This window comes from Dunckerocampus dactyliophorus, chromosome 8 (assembly GCF_027744805.1).
Source record: "Dunckerocampus dactyliophorus isolate RoL2022-P2 chromosome 8, RoL_Ddac_1.1, whole genome shotgun sequence".
Classification (NCBI taxonomy): Eukaryota; Metazoa; Chordata; class Actinopteri; order Syngnathiformes; family Syngnathidae; genus Dunckerocampus; species Dunckerocampus dactyliophorus.
The window spans coordinates 20,418,174-20,442,689 of record NC_072826.1 but is presented as its reverse complement, the minus strand read 5'-3'; the positions used below and the strand labels follow the sequence as shown (position 1 = coordinate 20,442,689).

The following is a 24,516-nucleotide window of genomic DNA, read 5'->3' as shown; positions in this document are numbered from 1 at the left end:
TGCTCCCAGCTCGAGCAACGACCCAGAGGCGCTCCTCGAATCAACTGCGAACCGATATCTAACCCCCACACCTCCTCCCCAGCCATGAGCCAGGACGGCAGCTCATTGACGCCGCACTAATCCGGTCCTTGACGCTTTTTGGGTGTGTTTTTGTATTCTTCCTCGGAGCTCGAATGGACGTCGATGGGCTGGAGGAGTGGGAGGATGCCTCTGCACGTTTGAGTTCCCTGCCCGGAGTGGAGGGGCATGTTGGATCCGTGTGTGTCGGTTGAGTGGAAGTGGAGGTGGCGGCAAGAGGAGGAAGAAGCGAACTTTAGCACCGTGATTTATCCTCATTTTACCCCCACCCTGTCCTTTCACGTCACAGCAGGACCAGCGGTGGATTTCCCCACAACGTTTCCCCGATGAGAAGCCCTCACCCGCGGGGAGGCTGCGCGATGGTGACCGTGACGATGAGCAAGAGCGCCGAGTGGCTCCAAGAGGAGCTCGAGTCCGGGGCCGCCGCGCAGCTGCTGCTGCTCGACTGCCGACCGCATGAGCTCTACGAGTCGTCGCACATCGAGGCGGCCATCAACGTGGCCATCCCGGGCCTCATGCTCCGCAGGCTCAAGAAGGGCAACCTACCCATCCGCTCCATCATCCCCAACAACGAAGACAAGGAGAAGTTCGTCAAGCGCTGCAAAACGGACGTGGTGCTTCTGTACGACGAAGCCGCCCCCGAGCGACAGGAGTCCGGGCTGGGGAGCTCCGTGCTCGGGCTGCTGCTGCAGAAGCTCCGGGACGATGGATGCAAGGCTTTCTACCTGGAAGGTGAGGTGTTGGTCTCAACTATTCATCCTTTGACCATATTTGTGCCATTTGGACTCGAATTACTGCTTGTTTGTGGTCCCGTTAATGGAAAATATGACATTGTTTTTTACACAAAAATTAATTTTTTTTGTTGTTTAATTTCAATTTGTTTCTTTTTAACTGGATTTTTATAGTGAATAATGAGTATATAAAACTGCCCGATGCTAAAATAGTACTAATAATATAAAATGTCATTTCAGTTTTGTAGGTTCGACTCGGTTGTCATTGGATTTTCTCATCAATCATTGGCTATTACGCTCTGTTTTGCTAAAACAACACTAATAACATAGAAAATAAATGTTGTTGACTATTTTAACCATAATTTATTTTTTATTGCTTGTTTAGCTCTTACAATATTACATACACCCTGTAACCAATCCTTACAGAATATATAAATGTGTTTTGTATGCTACCGACTTAGGTTGTTGTTAAAATGTTTTAACAAAGGATGTTTTGCAGCATGGACATGTGCATTAATTGTCACTTCAAAAGAACCAAGTGGGACAAATAAAAGCTGTTTTCAATTACATGCTGCCCTTGCCATGTTGTTCTCCTTCAGCATAAAGTAAAGACAGGCTTGTTTTTCATGAATGGAAAAAAAAGAGAAAAAAACCCTGCATGCAGCAACATCCGCAAAAAAGGCATCTTAGTGGAGGAGCCGTGTGATGTGTAATTAATATAAGCACACTAGCTAGCAGACGTGTGTGTATGCTCCAGTGAAGCCACAAGCTGGATGTGCCATTCACAAAAAAAACCCTCATACACGCTCGCTTCTCTCAATGGAGCACATCGGTTCAGCTGTTTGCTCATTTCATAGTTTTAGTCAGCTCACAAATATGTTCTTCTAGTTGTGAAATTACTTTTATCTACCTCGAGATGTGCTTTGCTAACACGTGCTTCACATATACGATTAGGAATAGGGGCACAGTAGGAGTACATGATGACGATATGGCTAATATCTGGTCTTCTTTGGCCCCCCCGCAGGAGGCTTCCACAAGTTCCAGTCCGACTTTCCTGAACACTGCGAGACCAACTTGGACTGTTCTTGTCCCAGCAGCTCCCCGCCGTCCTCCGTGCTCGGTCTGGGAGGACTCCGCATCAGCTCCGACTGCTCTGACGGCGAGTCGGACCGCGAGCCGGTCAGCGCCACAGAGTCGGAGGGCAGCCCGCTGCCCAGCAACCAGCCGGCGTTTCCAGTCCAGATCCTGCCGTACCTCTACCTGGGCTGCGCCAAGGATTCCGCCAACCTGGACGTGCTGAGCAAGTACAACATCAAGTACATCCTCAATGTCACCCCCAACCTGCCCAACATGTTTGAGCATGAGGGCGACTTCAAGTACAAGCAAATCCCCATCTCTGATCACTGGAGCCAGAACCTTTCACAGTTTTTCCCTGAGGCCATTTCATTCATTGGTAAGTGGATCAACAACTTTTGACTGTATTAGTAAGCAATATCAAAAACTATGTTTATACATATCTGCTATGTTACCTGAACCCTTACCCTTAGCCTCAGCCTTACCCTAACACCTAACCCCATGGAGCACAAAGCAGCAGGAATAAACAGTAATGGTTTAGGGGAACTAACCTTAACCCCTTAACCCTTAACCCTAGCCTCAGCCTTACCCTAAACCCTAATCCTATGGAGCACAAAGAAACAGGAATAAAGAGTAATGGTTTAGGGGAAATAGCCCTAACCCTTACCTTTACCCTAACTCCTAATACTAACCCTAACCCTACTGAACACAACACAATACTCTAACCTGAACCTGAACCCGAAACCCTTACTCTTACTCTTACCCTGACCCTAACACTAGTGGAATGATAAGTACAAATATTGAGAATTTCTGTACTTAAACCAAAGTCAGATTAAAATCCACCATGCTGCAATAAGCAGAAGCATCCGTGTCCTTTTAGGGAACAAAGTTGATCATTGCTTGTTGCGTCATATTTTCTCTTAGATTATTTGACAAGGATGGCATACAGTATCAAAGTAGAACGCAGACATCCGCCAAGGCTAAACAATCCTAATTCGGATCAACATTAAAAAAGGACAGACATAATACATAAAAAATAAATATCAATGTTTTCACTGATTAATTAAAAAAAAAAAAATTAAAATTTCAAACTACACATCAATTCTTTTTTTTATGGTTTCAAAGGATGGGGCAATCGGAATGTTCTGAACTCTTGTTTCCATGCCAGAGTTTTGAGCAGAATAATGAACTTGCCATAGCTGGCATCTTCTTGCTGCTGTTCGTCTTCAGACGGCAAACTGGTCTCTCACCTCTGCTGGTTGCAGCCGAGTAGTGCACTCCTTTTTGCCTACATTGCTTCATGACACAAACGTTCAACAATCAATTTCACACATCCCAAAAATCATAGGGATTCTTTCAGCATGCGGTCATGCGGTCCCAGAGAATGAATCAGTGAGAACGCCTTTAAGACTTTTTCTTTGGCTGGCTTGCTCTTTGTCTTGTGATGAATGCACTTTAGAAGAGGGGGAATGCTGCTGCTTGAAGAGGAAATGTGACGTATTACATGACACTGATAAGAACCACTGCTGCCACACGTTCAAAAAGAGACCACGATGTGATGCTATGCCCTTGGCTGTCAAAAGTCAAAGCTGACATCTTTTGTCGTGGATGGTATGAGGTTATCTCTGTGAGGAGCACTTTACGCCACCCTAATGGCCTGTAGTGATGCGAGGCCTCAAAGAGGACACTACTATAGATGATTAATAACGCATGAAGTTGTTTTGAAGGCAGGATTATGTTTGTGAAGGAGTACTGGAAAGCAGACGAGTGTCCACGTGACTTTGCTCTGTCATTGGAAGGTCACTTTGGATTCAAGCCATGTGACTTGTAATGTTTTTAAAAGCTTCATTCATGCTTTGAGTTGATTGCATATGTACCGGTAGTCATATGTTTTTCTTCTTTTAAAATGGATAAAAACAACAGAGTGAGAGAAAATATGTTCGATTTGCGGGGATTGCGGTTAAATTCAGTTTTTATCAAGCAAGTCACCCATTTTGCATGTTAGTGTACTATGTACCACAGTGCATAACATTTTGCATGTACTGTCGTACATAACCTTTTGCATATTACAATACTGTGTGCTATAGGGCGTAGCATTTTTCATGTACTATACTATGCACTATAGCACATAACATTTCTCATCGAGGGTCTGCAAAGCAGTTGATCATATACAGGTTGTCCTCTGGTTGTTTAAAAAGACTTAAATTGAACCTAAATGAACTCCTACGTCACTCACAGTGTACACAGAACAGGTAAAGTATATCCAATAATATGAGAAACAAAACAAAATAATGTAATGTTTGGAAAATTACGTTGGGGAAAAAGTTACACTATTATGGGAATAAACCAACTGTAATTTTCAGAGAATATTGTCAAAATATCGAGAGAAAAGTCATACAGTCATCCCTCGTTTATCGCGGTTAATTGGTTCCAGACCCAAACGCGAAGTAGGATCCAATGTTAATAAATGGAATATTTTCATAGTTAGAGCATAGAAAATGTTTATTATGTTTATGACTTTCCAAATACGTTTTTTATACCATTATTAGAGCCCTCCAGACATGAAATAACGACCCTATAGTCAACTTTACACTCCTGTTATTCTTTGTTTACACCATATTGCACAACTCTTATTATGCGCAGACGATGGGATCACTACAAGGACACAAGAGACGGCTGCCACTTTAAGCATAGCAACCTGCTGAGCTAATCTAGTTAGCCTCCAATGTATTTATTATAAACTTAAAGGGGTTCAAACCGAGTGGGGAAGAAGGTCAAAGTAAGAATCCAAATATTTACCACTTCCACACGGAACGGGAGGAGAACTTTTTCTCACTCTATCAGGTCGGACGTGCCATGGCTGACTCCATGCAGTGTTAAGGTAATGTAATGTAAGGTCATGTCTCATCAAGGGACCAAAATACTACATTTGACTTGTGTTTCAATATTTTTGGACTAATGATAGGCCATAGCCAACCATGAAACAGCCATCATTTATTAATTGATCAATTTTTTCAAAAACCGCGATAGTGTGAAGGTGCGATGTTCGAATCACGAAATGGCGAAGGACAACGGTATGCTGATGAAAAAAAGTTGCAATTTTACAAGAATAAACTCGTAATGAATCATGTAATTTTAGTAGCATGCAGTTGAAATATTAAATACGTAAATTTTTTACTTTTTAAAAAAGATTTAATATTATGTGAAACAAACCAAACAAAATAGTTGTCATTTTTGGAAAATTAGGTCGGGGAAAAAGTTATCATATGATGGGAATAATGTCATTATTGAAAGACAATTTACAGCGATTTATATTTGGAACATTTAAAAAAGTTGATAATAATAATAGACTGTTTCACTGATATCACAAAGCTGAAATGCCGTTTTTTTGTATAACTAGTCTAGAGTATATAACTTCTTAGCATTGACAAACATTTCAAAGGGGCTCTTTCATCCTTTCAGTATGTGGTCCTCAGTGGAAAAGGTTTGGACACCCCTGCTTTAGACAATCATGGCTGTGTGTGAACCTATTTTCAGTGGATAGTAAATCTATCCAAGCTGACTACTCTAAAGTTGATTCATATCCATAGTACGGCACCTTGAGAAGATCTACTGCAGTAAAAATGGTTGCTGAAATTTGAGTGGCGTCACCTCTGATGGTCTGTGTTTTATGTTTTGCTTCCTTGCAGACGAGGCCCGCTCCAAAAAGTGCGGCATCCTGGTGCACTGCCTGGCAGGGATCAGCCGCTCGGTGACGGTGACGGTGGCCTATCTGATGCAGAAGCTCAACCTGTCGCTCAACGACGCCTACGACTTCGTCAAGCGCAAAAAGTCCAACATCTCGCCCAACTTCAACTTCATGGGCCAGCTGCTGGACTTTGAGCGGACGCTGGGCCTGAACAGCCCGTGCGACAACAACCGCTCCACGTCGCCCGCCGCCAATGAGCAGCTCTTCTTCACCACGCCCACCAACCACAACGTGTTCCAGCTGGACACGCTGGAGTCCACGTGACAGTCGGGGAGGGGGACGGCATCCTTGAAGGTGATCATGTTTCCATGGTAACAACATGGCCGCTGCCGCCGCTGTATCCGGCGAGGCGTTAGCAGCCGCTTTATTGAATGTGTTGGCCTCCGGAGGCTCGCCGTCTCGGAGCCTGGAGCCGCTTTCGGAGGGAAGTCGCACAAAGTTTTGGAGCTGATGGAAAGCTTGAATAATCAATCAAGTTGCAACGAAAAGCCAAGGAGACTCAAAAAACAAACAAACAAACAAAAAAAAAAAAACGAAGATGTGCCACTGTTACGAGGCACAGTGGAGAATCTTTGGAGGTGTCACTCTGCTCAGTGTGGATCTTTTACAAACCAAGGAATTAACAAAGTATTTGTACTGTATGTTAGAAAGAAGAAGTGTCTATATTCAGTTATCTTTTTGTATATTTTTCATGTATCCACATATATACGCATCGTAATAATATGAATAATCTTTGTCCAAAAAGTAAAGAAAGGGAAAGAGGAACATTGTCTGACCTAATACACTTTGCACACGCGTGTAGCCAATGGTGTGCCGAGAGGGGGGGCGTGGCCAGTAAGAGACCAAAGGTTTGAATCTGAGTACTTTTTGACTATTGACCAAGAAGGCTAGTTCCTTCCTCATGTCACCCAACGAGAAGGACCAGTCTTATCCAGTTTGCATTTGATTTCGCAACTTCCTGCTTTCAGGCTTTGCCAAACCGGTTTCGTCTTAACTTTTGTGCTTTGCAGTCGCAAAGTCCACAATTTCCCAACTTATTTTAGCCGCCCGTCTAAAGCCTCTTTCATGCAGCCATTTTTACACCTATTTCCTCCCGGTGTTGCTGTTCTGTATAAACGGCAAAGAGGAGCAAGTGGTTCCGACTATATTCCGCCCTTTGGAGGTAGTACCAGAGCCGTAACAGAAGCGGGGACGGCAACTGTGTAAAAGGGAATTCTGGACAGACTCACACAACTGTTGTGTTGAAAGTAGTTGCTGTGTAATGTGCCAATTTTGCAGTATCTCTCTAAAACCCTTTCACACAGCCTGCAAACGCTGGTAATTTTCCACCTTTTTCACCGTTTGTTGCTGTTCTGTATGGTACCCGTGAGTCACAAAATGGCAGTTTTCCAAGTTGTATCATATTCTTAACAGACGGCACCTGTGTAAAAGGGACTTTGCAGGATGCCCTTGTGATCCTGTTTTCGCTGGATTATGTGTGAAAGGAAAAGGCGCATAAATGCCAGTTGTGATGCGCCAATTTAGCAGTAGCTCTGCGAACTCCTTTTATACAGCCTGGAAAAGCCGGCAATTGTCCCCCTTTTTTTCCTCCTGTGTTATTGTTCTGTGTAAACGGCACAGACAGTAGTCAACCCAGCACCTCGGCAGGTAGTACCCGAACCCTAACAGAAGCAGGGATGACACCTGTGTGAAAGGGAATGCCGTAAAAGCAGGGCTTCTCCCGCTCCGCTGTGTTGAAAGCTGTTGTCACTGTCTGACAAGTCAGCTATTGCTACAAGCTGATGCGCCTGTTTTGCGGAATCTCTGTAATCCTCTTTTACACTGCCTGTAATAGCCGACATTTTTCCACCTTTTTCCCCCCTGTCGGGCTGCTGTTCTTTATGAAAAGCACAGACACAAAAAGGGGGAAGAGATTCTGAGACATAACAAAAGCGGGAATGGCACCTGTGTGAAAGTTAAAGCCGGAAAAAGGCCGGACGGGAGACTCAGAATGAAGCACAACCGGCATTAGGAAGCAAGACGGGACTTTTTTTGTGAAATTTGACACGCTCTTCTCCTGTCGTGTTGGAAGAAATTGTGGCTACCAGACAAGTATTTTATTGCACACCCAATTACCTGATTGTAGTTATTAACTGTAATATTTCGCCTTCTGGGTTTTTGGTGAACAGCACAGTCAGATGAACTCCAAATCCCCTTATTATGGCTCTGATGTGGGATCTCTGTTTGAAAGGGGCTCCCCTGTAGTTGGGTGGCACTGGCCTTCACTCCAAAACTGCACTTAATTGAACACGAGATTTTGTCAGAATCACCCTTAAGCCTTGAGTATGTACTATTATTACATGACAGACCTAATTGGGTATATAGAATATACAGTATATGTATACATAATAGCTTAGTAAAGAGATGTATATTATTTTATATGGCTGATCATGCTGTGCTAATGTATGACTCAGCCACGGGTTGTTGGACGTTGCTTTAAAAAGGACACAAATTTAAGTAGCAGAGGATTTTGGGACGACCGATATAGACCCCTTCAAGATTGACCGTCTTTCAGCTGGGATTTAAACTGTAGCTTTTATCCAAACATACGCTGAGCCCAGTGCAAGACAAGTATTATTTGGAATTTATTTGTGCCATAAGGTTCGTTTGAATGATGCATCCGTTTCTATTTCAGCTTACATTTTTGTGTCCTGCGCACATTAGTGATGTTGGCTAGAAAAAGCTTGTCCTTGGATCCCAGCATATTCGCAATTCAGCATTCACGGCCCTGCAAATTCACAGATTTTTGTTCAAAAACATTGTTGACATGTTTGTCTTTATTTCGTCAAGCGTTGATATTTTGTACTTTTGTTCGCCAGTCCTCGAACGCACCATAGCTTGTGTGCTGAGATGCAAGTTTGTACCCTCCAAAAAGCGGGAATCTACTGTACTCCCAATACTTCAAATGTGGCTTTCTAACCAATTTAGTATACGACAAAACAGAGTTCACGTTTCTTGCCTGGCGTTTAGCCTTCATAAGCGTTTTTTTTGTTTTGTTTTTTTTAAAGCAGTTGTTGGTACTGAACAGGGTTGGTCTCAGCTGGCCTTATAATATCTTTCTAACATGACTGTTCAGTACTCGTTGTATCGAGTCGTATGAATCAGAATCGGCGGTAACAGTTGTTTTTACCGCCACGGGTCACACAAGGTCGTCTTTTATTACTCTGCAATATACCAGTGCTTGTATTTGTTAGAACAAGACCTCAAACTTGTTGCTTTTTTTGTATTATATTGATATCATTCTACGAAACCTGACATCCATATCACATTGACGCACTTCCTGGATGACAACACAAACATTTGAACACAATATTATCTTGATTTATTTTCATGAGAAGTAGAGTCCCAGCATGTAACACACTAGGGATGGGCATCATAAGAATCCATTCATTCTTTGTCAGTGTGGGATTAGTAGTTGATTTATTGCGATTAAAGCAAAATGGGGTGCACTACCTGGCTGCCACCAGCAGAGGCGATGTTGATTCAGTCTCATCTAATTCATCCCATTGAAAATATTCTCAAAAATAAAAGTAAATGTCGTCAAATGCTCATCCCTAGTTCCCCACACTTGTTGTTTTTGATATGTGCTCTATGCTATTCCTGTGGCCTTTTAATGTTAATATATATATCAAATATGTAATGAATTTATATGCAAAAGAGTTGGAAAATGTGTGATGGACTATATTTCAGTACACAGCTCTTTTTTTGGGGGGGGGGGGGGTGGATTTCCTAAAACAATACAATTGATTCCGAGCTGCTTTTGTGTCTTTGTAACAACGAAAGAGAAAACTTTTAAAAAGAAAAATTGTTTTTTTTTTTTTTTTTGTAAATGTTGCCACAACACGGGAACGGACGTTTCTGTGCCCTTAAAAACTTGTAGCCACATCATCTCGGTGTCAATGTGCTCAGGACGGGAGGGGGTGGGGGGTGGGGGGTGGGGGGGGGGGGTCAACATGATGACTGAGGAGGAGACAAACAAAGGAAAACGTATTTTTTTTTTTTTTTTTAAAGGTTACCTCAGTGAGGGAATTTTCAGGGATTTTTTTGACAATGCATCTTTGCATCGTGTTCCAGCTTCACACACGTGTTGACTCGCTGTTTTGTATTGTGCTCTTTTTAAAAAAAGGCCATGCAAACTGGGTTGTGTCTACTGAAGGAAACCCCATTGGCCCAATGTATTGTACAGCACACTATATTGAAACATGTTTATACTGTAATAAATATTGACATATTTTTTCTTTACCATGGTTCCTTGTGCCTCTTCAATCACTAAGTGATGCATGCTTTGTTTGGAGCATGGTGCTTATCAACGGAACAGGAAATGAGGACGTTTTTTGGTTTGTTTTGTTGAGTCAGCAGCCATCAGATTATTTAGTCACTGTCATCTTTCTTCCCCTTTTGCGTTTCTGCAGAAATGTTTCACAACTTATACTGGTGATGGGGAAACGCGATTCATTCATTTTACTGACTTGAGTTTTTATGAGTCACACGCTGCAGAGAATCGAGTACTTTGTTTACTTGAGTCGCCTGTCACAGAGCGCCCATGAGCAGACGCTTGCACGTGTGCAACCGGTTGCACCTGTGAGTCGTGGGAACGAGAGTCTTCACTGGCCCATGAGTCAGTGAAACTGGAGTCCTTGTTGAGTACCCGTGAGTCAGTGAAACGCAAGACTCTTTTGAGTACGTGTGAGTCAGTGATACTCGAGTTTTCATTAATCCGTCCTTCAGCAAACTTGAGTCTTCATCAACCCGTGATTCAGTGAAACTTGAGTCTTAATTAGTACCTGTGATTACTCAAGTACTCAAGTCTTCTTCAAGTACACGTGATTTAGTGACACTCAAGTCTTCTACAAGTACCCGTGAGTGTCCATGAGTCAATAAAACACGAGTCTTTGAGTCTTTTTCAACCCATGAGTCAGTAAACTCGAGTCTACGTCAACCCGTGAGTAAGTGAAACTCGAGTCTTTGTTGAGTAACCTAAGCTCAGTGAAACTCGAGTTTTCATCAACCCATAAGTCAGTGAAATGCGAGTCTTTGTCAAGTACACGTGAGTAGGTGAAACTTGGTCTTCATTGAGTACCTGTAAAACTTGGGTCTTCATCAACCCAGAATATTGGTTGAGTACTTGTGAGTCAGTGAAACTCAAGTCTTGTTCGAGCACCCGTGAGTCTGTGAAACTCAAGTGTTTGTCGACTCCTGTGTCAGTGAAACTTGAATCTTCATCGTGTACCCGTGAGCCACTGAAACTCGACTTTCCGTCAACCCATGAATCAGTGAAACTCAAGTCCTCGTGAAGTACCCGTGAGTCAGGTCAGTGAAACTCATGTCTTCATCGAGTCCCCATGAATCAGTGAAACTTATATGTGTTCACCAACCCCTGAGTCAGTGAAACCCAAGCCTTTGTCGAAGGCCGTTCATTTCGTCGAGTCTGTGATGCAGCTCGGGTAGGAAGGGGAAAGGAGAGTTGATTCGAGGACCAGATCTGCTGCTTTTTGCACGGAGCTAATACACTGACTGATACACATGCAGTTGCACAATTAACATGTTACCTGGTTTAGTTTTTTTGGTTTTGCCTTGCCACATGCTTGAGCATGAGCGAGGATGCAGTGGGCTTTGACTTACTGGCTTATTTCGTGGCTTTCTATTCATTTCCATTGTGCTAGGTGGCAGTTATCATTAATAACCGGTGGAGGAGTGACACCTTATGTTGTGAATATGCATGTGCTCGTGCATGGGCAAGCATACCATGGTTATTTAGAGTCGTCTTGTTTATTTATGTGACAGGAGGTTGGCGGTTATTATTAATAACTGGTGGGAAGAACAATTGAATTTGTATTATGACATGTTTTTGTTGTTCATGCGCTTGTGTGTGACCTTTTTTTTTACTTTTTACTTTTAACTGGCAGGAGGAGCAATTGCACCTCTCTGGTGTTGCCTTCACCTTCTGGTAAGTCTCACAGGAAATAAGCCCGTCTTAAACCGTAAGAGAATCATCACCACCACCATCATTCTGTTTGCAGCGTGAGAAGACCAATGACGATGATGATGGTTGACTGGTGGCTCTCTGGTTACCTGGCAACCTGGGTTTACCCTACCTACATGCCTCATGTGACACAGGTAATGTGTCCGCTCAGTGCACTACAAGGAATAGTAATGATAGTGAGGTGCACACTTTTAATACTGCATCTATGGCTTCTATCTCTATTCTAAAGATACACTGTACTACTAAAGTGACCTTCTGTGCATGAAAGAACCCCTCACCTTTTCTCTTCACATGATGCCCTCTTTGTTCCTAATACCTAAACCTGCCCTCATGTCTGCTCCGTTAAGAGTCCCCTTTAATAGCTCGCCTTTATGATCATATAAGACGTTGTATAACGACGTGTGCATACACTCTGTGTGTGTGTTGTGTTATTTATAAACTAGTGCAAGCTCAATATAATGAACAGTTGTTGCTCACGTCCCCAGTTGTTCATATTGCAATACGTTTCCCATAGGAAATAATGGCAGTGAACTTCATCTGTTCCAGGGTGAACATTTTAGCAATATTTTATGTTGTACAAGTGTCAGTAATAAAATCTAAAAACATTAAAACACTCAAGTGCTTAATTTAATGAAATACAAAGGCAGATTGTTATTTTTTCTACATTGTTAATTGTCAGAAGTGTGAAAAGAAGTTATGAATGAACTTTTGAATGTGAGTCAAAGCTTCCAAAGGCAAATAACAAACAAAACACACGCAAAATGAATCTTTTCGTCTCCAAAAATTTGATTGAATTCTGGAGTTTCATTTTCTTTTAATCAACAGTCTGTTGTTGGTGTATTATTGTTTGTAAGAAAAAAAAAATCCTAATAACATTAAAAAATGAATTTTGAAAATTTTGAAAAAAATTTAATAAGAATTTGGACTTTACAAAATAATTTGAAATGAGATTAGAAATCAAAATAATAAATGAAGAATTAGATCATTTCTAAACTAAACATTTATTCAAGCTTTACTTTAATAAAAATTGTATGAAAAATGGAATGACGAAATAAATGTTGAAAAAATACATTAAAATATAATTTCCAATTAAATTAATTATATTTTTTCAATTTTTTAATATAAAAGTTTTATTATAAATAACTAAGACCATTTTTTATTAAAAATTAGTTTACTAATTTTATTACACATGATCCTTCAATGCAAATTATATGAACAATTAAAAATAAAATATAAATCCAATGCATTTTGAAAACACATTACAATTTATTTAAAATTCATTTCAAATGAAATGAAAAATAATGTGAATAGTAATAACAATATCTCAGTCCAGTGTCAACTCAAAGCGAGCGGGGTTAAGTTCCCATCAGTGATTGAATGAAGGCACAGTGTGCACACTGCAGTATTCAATCAGTAGTTTAAATATAACAGGAAGGACTTGCAATGACTGACATCATGTCTACCAGTCATAAAAGCTATGATTCAAAGTGTGAACGTAAGGACTCCTGGTCAATGTGTACACACGTCCACGCCTGCGAGCGTCACCGTCAAGCCAAAGCTGACTTTTTACAATGTCACAGGAAGTGTGTCTGATGGGTGTAAATGTTCATGTGACTGTTTGACTTTGAGCCCGTCCTTAGTGAGCAAACACACTCAGCAGTGGGCTCTTATCTGGAGGCTGACACCTCCCCTCTCTAGCCGCCCCTCAGTCTAGCCGCAGTCTCAGGTGCTATCCACACAGAAAAGTTCTCAGGTCAAAACGGCAAAGTATTTTAACATTTCAGCCTCTCATCCACACGGGAACGGCGACATAACTCACCCCAGTCGACGTTCTCCTCATATTTTGTTGTCTTGTACTCCATAATGACTCGCAGACGTAATTTCGCTTCTCCTAAGTCTTGAAAAGCCGACGCCGACGGACTTAGGCGCATGCGTTCTTTCTTCTTCTATGGGAGGAGAACTTCTTTTCACTTTCTCATGTCGGACATGCCATGGCTGACTACATGCACTGTTAAGGTAATGTAATGTAATGTCATGACTTGTCTTTCAATATTTTTACTCAACATCATCCTGCTTACGGTGCCCTGGGAAGAGCGTATGGAGGAAGCCAATGCGAGCAAACGCGGTAAGTGCAGGTGGAGAGGCTGGAGAACCTTCAATGAGCCTATAGAAGTGGGCTGCAGAGGTTTTGCAGGACGTTCTCTTTACAAAGTCCTCAGTCATTTGGGCGTCATCGGGGGGGCCAAGAAGAAGGACATTCAATCCACAAGCAAAGTCGTACAGAAGGCCACCAAGTGGCTTTGGATTTAGAGGGCTGATCCGTGGACTGCCACTGGGATGCAAGTTAGGACTTCATCAACTTCGGCTGGGTCGCCTGGGTGAGGGATGATGTTGGGAGACCCGAAACACCAAATGATCCCAGGATACATCACTGACGATGCGTCCCAGTGCATCCATGAGACGTTTCTTGCATAGAACAGCGATGTAGTGAGGGACAACTGGATTGACATTACAGTGTATGCAAGTACTGTACAGTGTTCCCTCGTGTATCGCGGGAGATAAGTTCCCAAAATAGCCCACAATAAGTGAAATTTGCAAAGTAGCCAACTTTATTTTTTTGCAATTATATATATTATAACCAGTCTACATGTGTTTTGTGGACTTGGGGAAGGCATTCGACCATGTTCCTTGAAGAATTCTGCGGGGAGTACTCCAGGAGTATGGACCAGTATCGGACCAGCTAATTCAGGCTGTTCGTTCCCTGTATGACCGGTGTCAGAGTTTGGTTTGCATTGCCGGCAATAAGTCGGACCCGTTTCCAGTGAGGGTTGGACTCCGCCAGGGCTGCCCTTTGTCACCGATTCTGTTCATTATTTTTATGGACAGAATTTGTAGGCGCAGTCAGGGTGATGAGGGGTTCCAGTTTGGTGGCTGCAGGATTGAGTCTCTGCTTTTTGCAGCTGAGCCGAAAGGCAAAGTTGTCAATTTACCGGTCTATCTACGTTCCTACCCTCACCTATGGTCATGAGCCTTGGGTAGTGACCGAAAGGACAAGATCGCGTGTACTAGTGGCCAAAATTAGTTTTCTTCGTGGGATGGCTGGGCTCTCCCTTAGAGATAAGGTGAGAAGCACCGTCATCCGGGAGAGACTCGGAGTAGAACTGCTACTCCTCCGCATTGAGAGGAGCCAGATGAGGTGGCTTGGGCATCTGGTCAGGATGCCTCCCGGACGCCTCCCTGGGAGGTGTTCAGGGCAAGAAGGCCTCGGGCAAGACCCAGGACATGTTGGAGAGACTATGTCTCCCACCTGGCCTGGGAACGCCTCAGGATCCGCCGGTAGGAGCTGGACAAAGTGCTGCCCTGCGACCTGATCTCGGCTAAGCGGTAGAAGATGGATGGATGGATATTGTAAACAATGGCAGAATTTGTGTCTTAGCAAGCGTTAAGGATTAATTGTGTGCCCATATTTTGTTTTTTCCTTTGCATTTTTGCATTTTGCTTTTCAAGACAAGAAAATAATAAAGTTAGTGTATGAAGTTCAAATCCTGGAATGGAATCCCACTGTATCGTTCACACTTGAATGGACTCAAAAGGAAAGAACAAGAAAGAATAGCTCGTGTTTGATGCTTTCACTTCTTGTCTTGTCCCGTTTGTGGAGTTTCCCTTCACCTTTTTTCCTGACACATCACCATCATCACCATCAGCACCCTTATGATGATTTGTCTCAGAAAAAAGGTCCATCCTCCCGCAGCTGCGAGGACGCTCATGCAGTGCCTCCCTCGTCGATACGAGGCAGAGCGATGGCAAAGTGGAGATAAAAATACTTTATTTCGTGGCCTGATCCAGCTGATGATAACAGGCTGTTACCGTGGCAACAGGAAGGAAGTAGAATTGTAGGGGAGCTCAGCAGTGGAAGAGTAACCACAAAGACGTGCTTTAAAAATGTCTGTGCTTCTTCTTATCAGCGTGTTTAGCCTCGTTAGGCCATCTATCAGCTTGCATCATCAGCAAACTGACCTCAGCGCACCGCAGAGTCCACATGGAGTCACGGACTGTAGACCGCGTCCTGATTTCACCAGCACTCATTCTTCACCACACGTTCATGCTAGCATGCTCAAAACACACTGTTTTACAATCATTAGACAAATGGCATTGCCTTGTCAACAGTTAGTTGCAAAAAAATAAAATAAAAAATCCTGTACATGAACGGAGCGCTGTTCTTAAGGACAAGAACTCTTTCTCAAAGATCCTTTATTCAAAAGAACTATTCTACTGCTTTTAAGGACCTACTGAAAAAAACACTAGTTAAAGATCTTTTATGTGACAAAAGTGCACTGCTGTTTTTAAGGAGCTAGTGCAAAACATTCAACAAAGATCCTCTACATAACATGAGCTCTCTGCTATTTTCAAGGACCAACTGCAAAAAAAAACACTAGTCAAAGATCCTCTATGTCAGTGGTCCCCAATGTTTTTTGACCCACAGACCCACAAATCCGTGGGGGGGGGTTCTTACATTATGTATTGTGTAAAACTAAGACATGAATAACATCAAATTAAAAGCACAAAATGAACGCCGACCCACCATCCACCAGTTCAAGCCTGGAGTTTTTCCAGAGAGATTATTACATCGCTGTTTGACGTGTGTGGTAAAAGGCAGTGCGCTAGCATGAATTAACTTGAGACAAATGTGCACATTAGCACTCAATAAGTCATCAAAACTTACCTTTATGCATTCCCACATAGTATCAGCATTTGACACCAAATATGAGGTGAAAGAAAAATGGTAAAAATACTGTAGTAGTCTATCTGTGCGGCATGACATTAAGTTAGCACACGCACAATGGACATGCGTCAAGTGAGACGGATGTAACAGAGAGAATCCGGCCACTTTTCAAAATAAAACATCAAAAAAATAAAGGAAATTATTTTTTCTTTCTGTGCGGCCCGGTACCAAATGACCCACGTTTGGGGATCACTGTTCTATATAACATGAGCACTCTGCTATTTTCAAGGACCAACTGCAAAAAAACAACAAAAAAAGAACACTAGTCAAAGATCCTCTATATGACAGGTCTGCTGTTTGTTTGGACCGACTGCAAAAATGCTCGTCAAAGATCTTCCACATGACAGGAGCACTGCTGTTTTTAGGACCATTCTGTAAAAATGTGAATTGCTTTCAAGTCTTGATCTAAACTCATGGGCAGGCTTTGGCTCGCGTGCCACGAGTTGAATAACGCTGCTTAAAGTTTCAGTGGATGTTTAGTAGAGTGTATTGAGATGTGTGGGAAGTTTCAAGTCCATCCCGCTAAGTTTGTGGCATAATAAGTGTGTTTGGGTGGGTGTATTTGTCATCAAAGTAATGGCACGGCATGTTTTGATCAAGTTTCACGTGTTTGTGTGCAGCAGTTGAGGAGTAGAAGAAGACTTCCACCAACAAACACATTCGATGAATGAGGGCAGCTTCAGTTGTTGGGGTTAAAAAGAGTTCAGGAGTGAGAAGTCTCTCTTTGAATCCACAATCTTTTCCTCCAGACGCCGAGGACAGCCTTTCTGCTCTGGCCTCAATCTGAGCCAACATGCCAAAGTCTTTGTGCAAAGACGCAATAACGGCATTACGTAACTCTCCCCCGGAACACGTAAGAATATGCAAACTAACACTTCCAACTCGAATGACATCTTTCTTCTCCACGCTGGCTGCTCGGGAAGTCTTGAGGTGCGCGTGAGCCTCAAGCTTGTGTCTTTCACACTGTTTATTCATTGTACTTTGAGATCTTTTTTAAAGAGCTGCTCAGCTGAAGAGAAAGAAGCGTATGATTGCGTAACTGCCACCCACGCTGCCGTCCCAAAAAAAAAAAAAAAAAGTCATAGAAGATGAAGATGGTCTGTTGGAGATACTCAAGCAGGCATCCCAGCAGGATGAGGATCAATGGAAGGTTAGCGTCTGCTCCTGGTGAACATTTCAAAGGACAGAATGTTTTTTCTACATGGAGGTCTTACCCTACGACCCCTTCTGGACCTCCTCAAAAACACTAACAAAATAGAAGGATTGTCTTCATGTGACAATTCTCTCTCATTTCTTTTTATTTCACTTTTTAAATAAAAAAAAAATATATTAATTATATATTTATATTTTAATATAGCTCTATATTATATTTTATATTTTTATTTAATTTTAATGCTATTTTTCATTCTATTTATGTATTTTTTATGTATTTGTAAAATAATTTTTAGATATTTTAAAATATGTTTTATTTTCCTTATATTTGATATTTTTATACATTTTTAAAATATTAAGTATTAATATTAAGTAAGTAAAAATATTAAGTATTTTTTATTTTGGTTTTAATATTTTTATATAGTTTAAAAATATTTTTTTTACATTTTTTATATATATTTTGTATGTATTTTTTGTATGTCTAAGAATTTAGCACGTATTTTCTATTTTTAATTATTTTCTAATTATCATATCATTATTTTATATTTAGATGTTTCATATTTTTATATTATTTTTTTTTCATTTTTGTTATTATCATGGTGTTTTTTCTTTTCATTTTTAAAGAGTGTTTGAGCTCAGCTTTCAAACAGATGGCTTTATCGCTGCACTCATCATAACGCCATTGGATTTCATTGGATTTCATTGGATTTCATTGGATTTCTGTTTCAGCACTTCGTTCGCACGGGCACGGGTTCGATTCCCAGCCAGGGTTGCGTCAGGACGACAGGCGGGGAGGTTAGCGTTAAAGCTACACACGCACACACACACACACACACACACACACGCAAGGAGAGCTTACCAATGTTCTGCACATATTCTCATCACATTCGCATTCTCGCTGGCTGCACTCTTCTCATTCAAACACTTCGATTCTTTTTCATACGCTGTACTGAACCTTTTCTCTTTTTTTCCTTTATGTGACACCCAAACAACCCCTTAACGACCCCCACCCCCCTGCTTTGCTCCTGTCCGTCTCACCTCATTACACTCCATTATCAGTGAGGGCAGTGCAGATGCACCATCCCCAACGTCAACAAGACATTTTCTGCAGCAGATGCATGATTGTGTGTGTGTGTGTGTGTGTGTGTGTGTGTTACAGTTCACTTAATGAGCAACAAATCGACAAATAACATGGTCAGTCTGTGCCTCTTATTGGCAAAAGATGATTCCCAGCTCGTCTTGTCGGCTGTGATGTGATTGTGCAACCACTCACGCACACGCACGTACTGCTTCACGTGTTTGTGTAACGCTTCTACGCCTGAACCGCTGCGCACAAAAGGAAGAAAATTCGTCAAAACATGCACCCCTGTTGTGTTGCCTGTGCTATTACTTTTCTGACAAATACACCGCATGGTGGCGCTGTTATTAAACCCCATAAGTCAGATTGACTTGAAATTTCTCACACGGTTCTACAAAACACCTGCTGTAACTTTAGGATGTTTTGGCGAATCACCATGAAATTTGGTACGCACCGTCAGGGGACTGCCCAGCACACGCGTGTAAAATTTGAGCAAGATTGGTTGAAGAAAAGTATTTTTTTTCTCGAAAAATGTTGTATGCTGTGAATATTTCTGGAAAAAATGAAAAAAAAATGATTGAGTTGACTTTCTTTCTCTTTCTGGCCAGAGTAAAACTGGTTGAAAAACATGGTCGCCATCAATTAGACACCTTTAGACTTAGCAACTAATTGTCCGTACGTCACTGAGCCTTTGTCTAATGACACCAAATTCGGTACACACCTTTAGTTGCGTGAAAATTGAAGAAAAGTATTTTTTCTAGAAAAAAGTTTTAAAGAAAATTTTAAGGAAATTTTAAGGTTTTAAGGAAAAAAAAGTCTTAATTTTTGTGAAGAAAGTGGTGGTTTTGGACGGAAAAAAAATAATTATTTTAAGAAATATTTTTTTTTTAAGAAAACTTAAGAAAATTAAGATATACAGTCACGGCCAAAATTATTAGCATGCCAAAAATTCCGATGTTTTTGGCCAAAGATGCCAGTGTTTTGGTATGGGATACAATCAAATCAGTCAAATTTATACAACCATGGACAAACACACTGGCATCTTTGGGCCATGCCTTTATATGAAGGTTGTCACTTTTTTTTTAAATTCTTGAACAAAAATGATTGAGTTCTCTTAAAATTAGGATTAAAGCAAGATTAGTTGAAAAACTTTGCAGGGACACGGGCAGGAATTTAGCAACTAATTGTCCATAAGTCATTGACTATTTGTTTATTGATTAGACGGATTAGAGGATATGTGTATTACATGTATGCCAGCATGTCATTTACAGTCTGCATGTATTACTTATATGGATCCTACACAGTACTCCAAGTGTCCGATCTTCTGTGGTCCAAGGGTTGAATTAGAACAAATATTTGTTTTCACCTCAGTTGACCAGCTGTTTGTTTTCTTCAATAAAAAAAAAGGATCCAAGGTTATAAAAGTGTAAACAAGCGAATCTGCAGCACAAATATTGCCTTAGGAAATCAGGCCCTGTCCACACAGGAACGCTCCTGTTTTTTTTTGGTTTTTTTAGTAAATAGTCACAGCCACACGGGAATGTATTACTGGGTGAAAACAATATAATACGTACTGTAAGGCACACCTTCATGTGGTACATGAGTCCTGGGAGTCCAGTCTACATGTTCAGATATCATGTTGGCTTTTCAGCAGCAGGACACAACCACTCATTTCTACTCACGGAACGGCGACGGGGAGCTGACGTCATCATTTTCAGAAAGAAGTGGTTTGCTTGACCACACGGCAATGACAGCACATCGTTATCAGAGTTTCCGTGGCCACCCTTGGTCACCCCCACGGTCGGGGGACAATTCTGACAAACGCGGCTCTGTGGTGCAGAACACTCGTTCAGCCGAACCGCCGTTTCCGCTTGGACGCGTTTCACTGCGGCGCACAATTTTCCGTGTGGGGGGGGGGCTGTCAATAAAACCGTGTCTGGCATGAACTGCAAACGGTAGGTATGTTTTCCCAGAACGTGGTTGACATGTGGATGAAATACTGAAATACACCTGAAAACATTCCCATATGGACAGGCTCACAATTTTTTCATCACCTCCGTCCTCGGGTCAAAAAGCGAGGCCAAACAATAAAAGTGCCGTCATTCCACTCAGTCATTTTCATATTCTTTCTCACATCCTTACACAAGTCAATGAGTCCCTGCTGACTCCCCCGCCCTCAAACATTGCGATACTTTGCTTTCTGCCCTTGTATTTCGACACTTCCTCATCATCCCTCACTGCCGGCGCCAGCATGCAGATCGAGGTTCATCATCTCTATTTCGACATCACCTCCTCCGGCGTCAAAAAAAACTTTTGAGGCTCACGACACAGCCGCTAAGGTGCGTTCAAGGCCCACCAAACAAAGTGTGAAATCTCAATGCTTGAAGAAAGAACATTATCAGTGAAGTATAAAGACATATACAGTACATGTCTGGGTTTCCTGACAGTGGTACATATATGCTGTACATTTGACCTGCATTACCACCTATTTATACATGAAATGACTAATGCTGAATCACAAATGTGCGGGGATCCAGTGTACATTAAAAAACAGTCAATAGGTTTTCAACATGTAGTCCAACAGAAATTTGTGACAGTGCTTCGTCTCTGTGGGGCAGTCCCGGACAGATGACACATTCCTGTCATATCAGATGACTAGGATGTCCATGTCCATCTCCTGAACCTCTCAAACATGCCGGATACACACTTAGCATTATACAAACCTACAGTAAATTAGACAGGACATTTGGAAGACATGCTAGTATACGTGTAATACAGTAATCCTCACAGTTTTATAATCATTAGACAAATGCTCAAGTGACTTATTGACAGCTAGTTAAGTCCCACCAGTGTCCCTGCAAAGACATTTTGCTTGATTTGAGTTTTTTTAAATAAAAAAAGTCACAGTTATTGTAGAATAAAGTTCTAAATTTAGGTTAGAAAAAGTATTTTTTTCTAGAAAAATGTAATATTTTTGTGTGTACTTTGTATTAGGGATACTTCGATATATCGGCGACCAATTAGTATCGGCCAATTTCCATAAAAAAACACGTGATCGGCATTTACCGATAAATGCCTTTCAAAGCCGATCACAAACATCGATCGCCGTGCGGTGGCGACATGAAAATTCATGTCATGACAACACAGACATGACATGAATGTACTGTGTCACGTAGGGCCGACTAGGAACGCGCTTTGGCCCGTATTGCCGCGAGGATCATCAGTCGTCTGGAAAACCTCAATGGTTTCAGTTTGTCAACTTGACACAGGCTACGCTAATCGATGCCAGCATGTTTGATCACTCCCCCATCAAACCTGTTGGTGTTTGACTTCTCTTGCATCTTACAAATGTACAGTCGATCCATGTGATCGGTATCCGTATCGGCCGATCTCACTCACGGATGATCGGACGCTTGGTTAGCATCATTCGTTCGTTTCGTTCCAGAAGTTCGGACTGTAACCGAAACAGATGCTAGCCGAATCCATTCTTCCCATTAGAAATAATGTAAATCCAATGAATCCATTCCAGAAAGACAAAAATGTGAACACAAAACAAGTTTTTATAGTTTTCCAATTATAGTTTTACATGCAAATACAATTGAAATGCTAGGGATAAATGAACTGAAGACGTGATTCTTTACAGGACTGAAAACAGGAAGGTGGTGTTGGTTAATCTCGCTGCCACGTGGTGTCTTTGAACAGTCACGTCTTCAGTGAAGGTAAAAGTACCCTTAAATGCTCTTTTAGCCCTTTCATTCATCGTTTATATGAATTCAGAGTTGTTTTATGCTTGTCAAACTATAATTATAAAACTATAAAAACGTGTTTTGTGTTAACTTTTCTGAGAGTCAAGTGACATCGTAGACGGGTGACGCAACTTCTGGTTCTGGTTGCCATTTTGTTTAGCTAATAGGGTGTTAACAAAAAAAAACTACATCAAGAACACAGGTGGACTCACGCATTGTGTAAATAACACGGCAAGATGCGCGTCATATTGTACGCTAACAGGAGAATGCACACAAAGCGGGGGAAAATTGTGGTGTACATTTTCGATATCAACCAAAAACACTCTAACCGAGGCAGACGCTAACTGAGGTTTGATTGTATATACTATTTTTTCTCCTTATTTTCTTTTTTTTTTCCCACCAATCTTGCTCAAATTTTACAAACACTTGCTTGTCAGTCCCCTAAAGTTAGCTAACAAATTTTGTGGTGATTTGGCTAAACACCCTAAAAAGTGTTGGGTTTTGTAGAGCGCATTGATCTGTGTGACAAATTTGAAGTCAATCTGACTTATGGGGGTAAAACTTTGGTGTTTAATAACAGCGCCACCATGTGGGGGATTTGTCAGACAAAATAATAGCACAGGCGACACGGTAGGGGTGCATGTTTTGGCATATTTTCACCCTTATGTGTGCAGCGGGTCAGGAGTAGAAGAGCTCATACAAACAAATGCACACAGTTGTTTGAAAAAATGAGGGCACCCAATGGGGCCATAGTGTTAAATGATTAATAATGAATTATAACATAAATAAAATAACATAAGACTTCAACGTTACGGGTTCCATGATGGATGATTTGTGTCGACCCCTTACCTCCAATATTTACCTTATAACTCAAACCCTGACCTAAACTCAGAGAGTATTGCGAGTACCTCCATCCCAGGGCTTAGGTCGGCTAGCCCAGCTGCCCGCCGTATCGGGTTGCGGCACTCGAGCTGAAAATAGACGGCGTGAACCATTGACCTGCTAACCACCAAGCTTCCTGTCCTGCAAATAAGGGCGGTGTCGGCTTTCACGGAGAGGAGCTGAGGAAGCGTTTTTGTTCCTCGTCGCTAACAAACGCTAGTTCAAGTCGTGGCGCTTATGACTATGAGTCTTACGGTCTTACGTCATGTTGCTGTATCGGAACATCTTGACCTGTGAGTGACCTTGGTATGAGATGTTGGCGTGTCATCCAAATGAAGCCATCCACCCATGAACACCCGGAAGTCAACAAAAATGTCCAAAAGGATTCACACACATTTTTGTAAATGTTCACCATTCCACCCAGTTAGTGCCATTTGCATCTCCAGGAAATCAAATGTATTAATTCACAATAAACATAACTGTCAAATATTTTTTATAGTGAGCAGAGTGTCCTGCACTTTGATCGAACGGCATAATAAGCGCAATTTAAACTTAGAACACTGAAAAAATGTCCCTTGGTTGTCACTCAGTCCCCCTCTGAAAAATGTTGAATATTCTTCAGGTCACATGGACCACAGGAAGTTGCATTATTCATATCCTTTGCAGGCCATAGGAAGGCCAAAAGTAAGTTCACTCATTTATATTTCTGTATACAGTAGTACCTCGCATAACGTAAACCTCCTTTTACATAAATTCCACTGAACATAAAGAATTTATGTAAAGTTTTTGCTTCGTATTACAGAAGAAATTCCATATAACGTAAAGCGTCAAGTCAGTGCAAGTCTTTTTTTTTTTCAATCAACTTTATTAATGCCTCAAGTCGGTGCAAGTTCAGACTAACACTTGGTGACGCCTTCTGACGCATCTCGCTCTCATTGGCTGATTTTCGGGGAGCCGCCTACGCTCTCATCTTATTGGCTGATTATCGGGGCGCCGCCTACGCTCTCATCTCATTGGCTTATACAGCACGTACGTGAGTTTGTGTGAGAGACAGGCTTGTCCCTTCAACATCCTTCCTCTTCATAGTCGCCCTTAAACTAACTTAAACAATTAAGTTAAGTTACAAATTAAAATTTTGCACACAGCATTATCGTGTAGTGCGTGTGCGTTTGTCTATGAGACCAACTGACTCTTAGACTCTTTGAGTCGCGTTTCGACTCAG

General features: G+C 41.7%; 1 protein-coding gene across 1 annotated transcript; it reads left to right on the top strand.

Annotated features, from left to right (window-relative positions):
• Positions 1-13: 13 nt before the first annotated feature.
• Positions 14-9,581, top strand: dusp7 (dual specificity phosphatase 7). The gene is made up of 3 exons (XM_054785608.1): positions 14-810; positions 1,834-2,262; positions 5,573-9,581. The coding sequence occupies exons 1-3, from the start codon at positions 405-407 to the stop codon at positions 5,893-5,895; spliced, it is 1,158 nt and encodes a 385-aa protein (XP_054641583.1). The 5' UTR covers positions 14-404; the 3' UTR covers positions 5,896-9,581.
• The last annotated feature ends 14,935 nt before the right edge of the window (positions 9,582-24,516 follow it).

Coding starts and splice junctions, on each gene's coding strand:
- dusp7 (XM_054785608.1), top strand. CDS start 405: ATGAGAAGCCCTCACCCGCGGGGAGGCTGCGCGATGGTGACCGTGACG. Junction 811..1,833: donor CAAGGCTTTCTACCTGGAAG/GTGAGGTGTTGG, acceptor GCCCCCCCGCAG/GAGGCTTCCACAAGTTCCAG. Junction 2,263..5,572: donor TGAGGCCATTTCATTCATTG/GTAAGTGGATCA, acceptor GCTTCCTTGCAG/ACGAGGCCCGCTCCAAAAAG.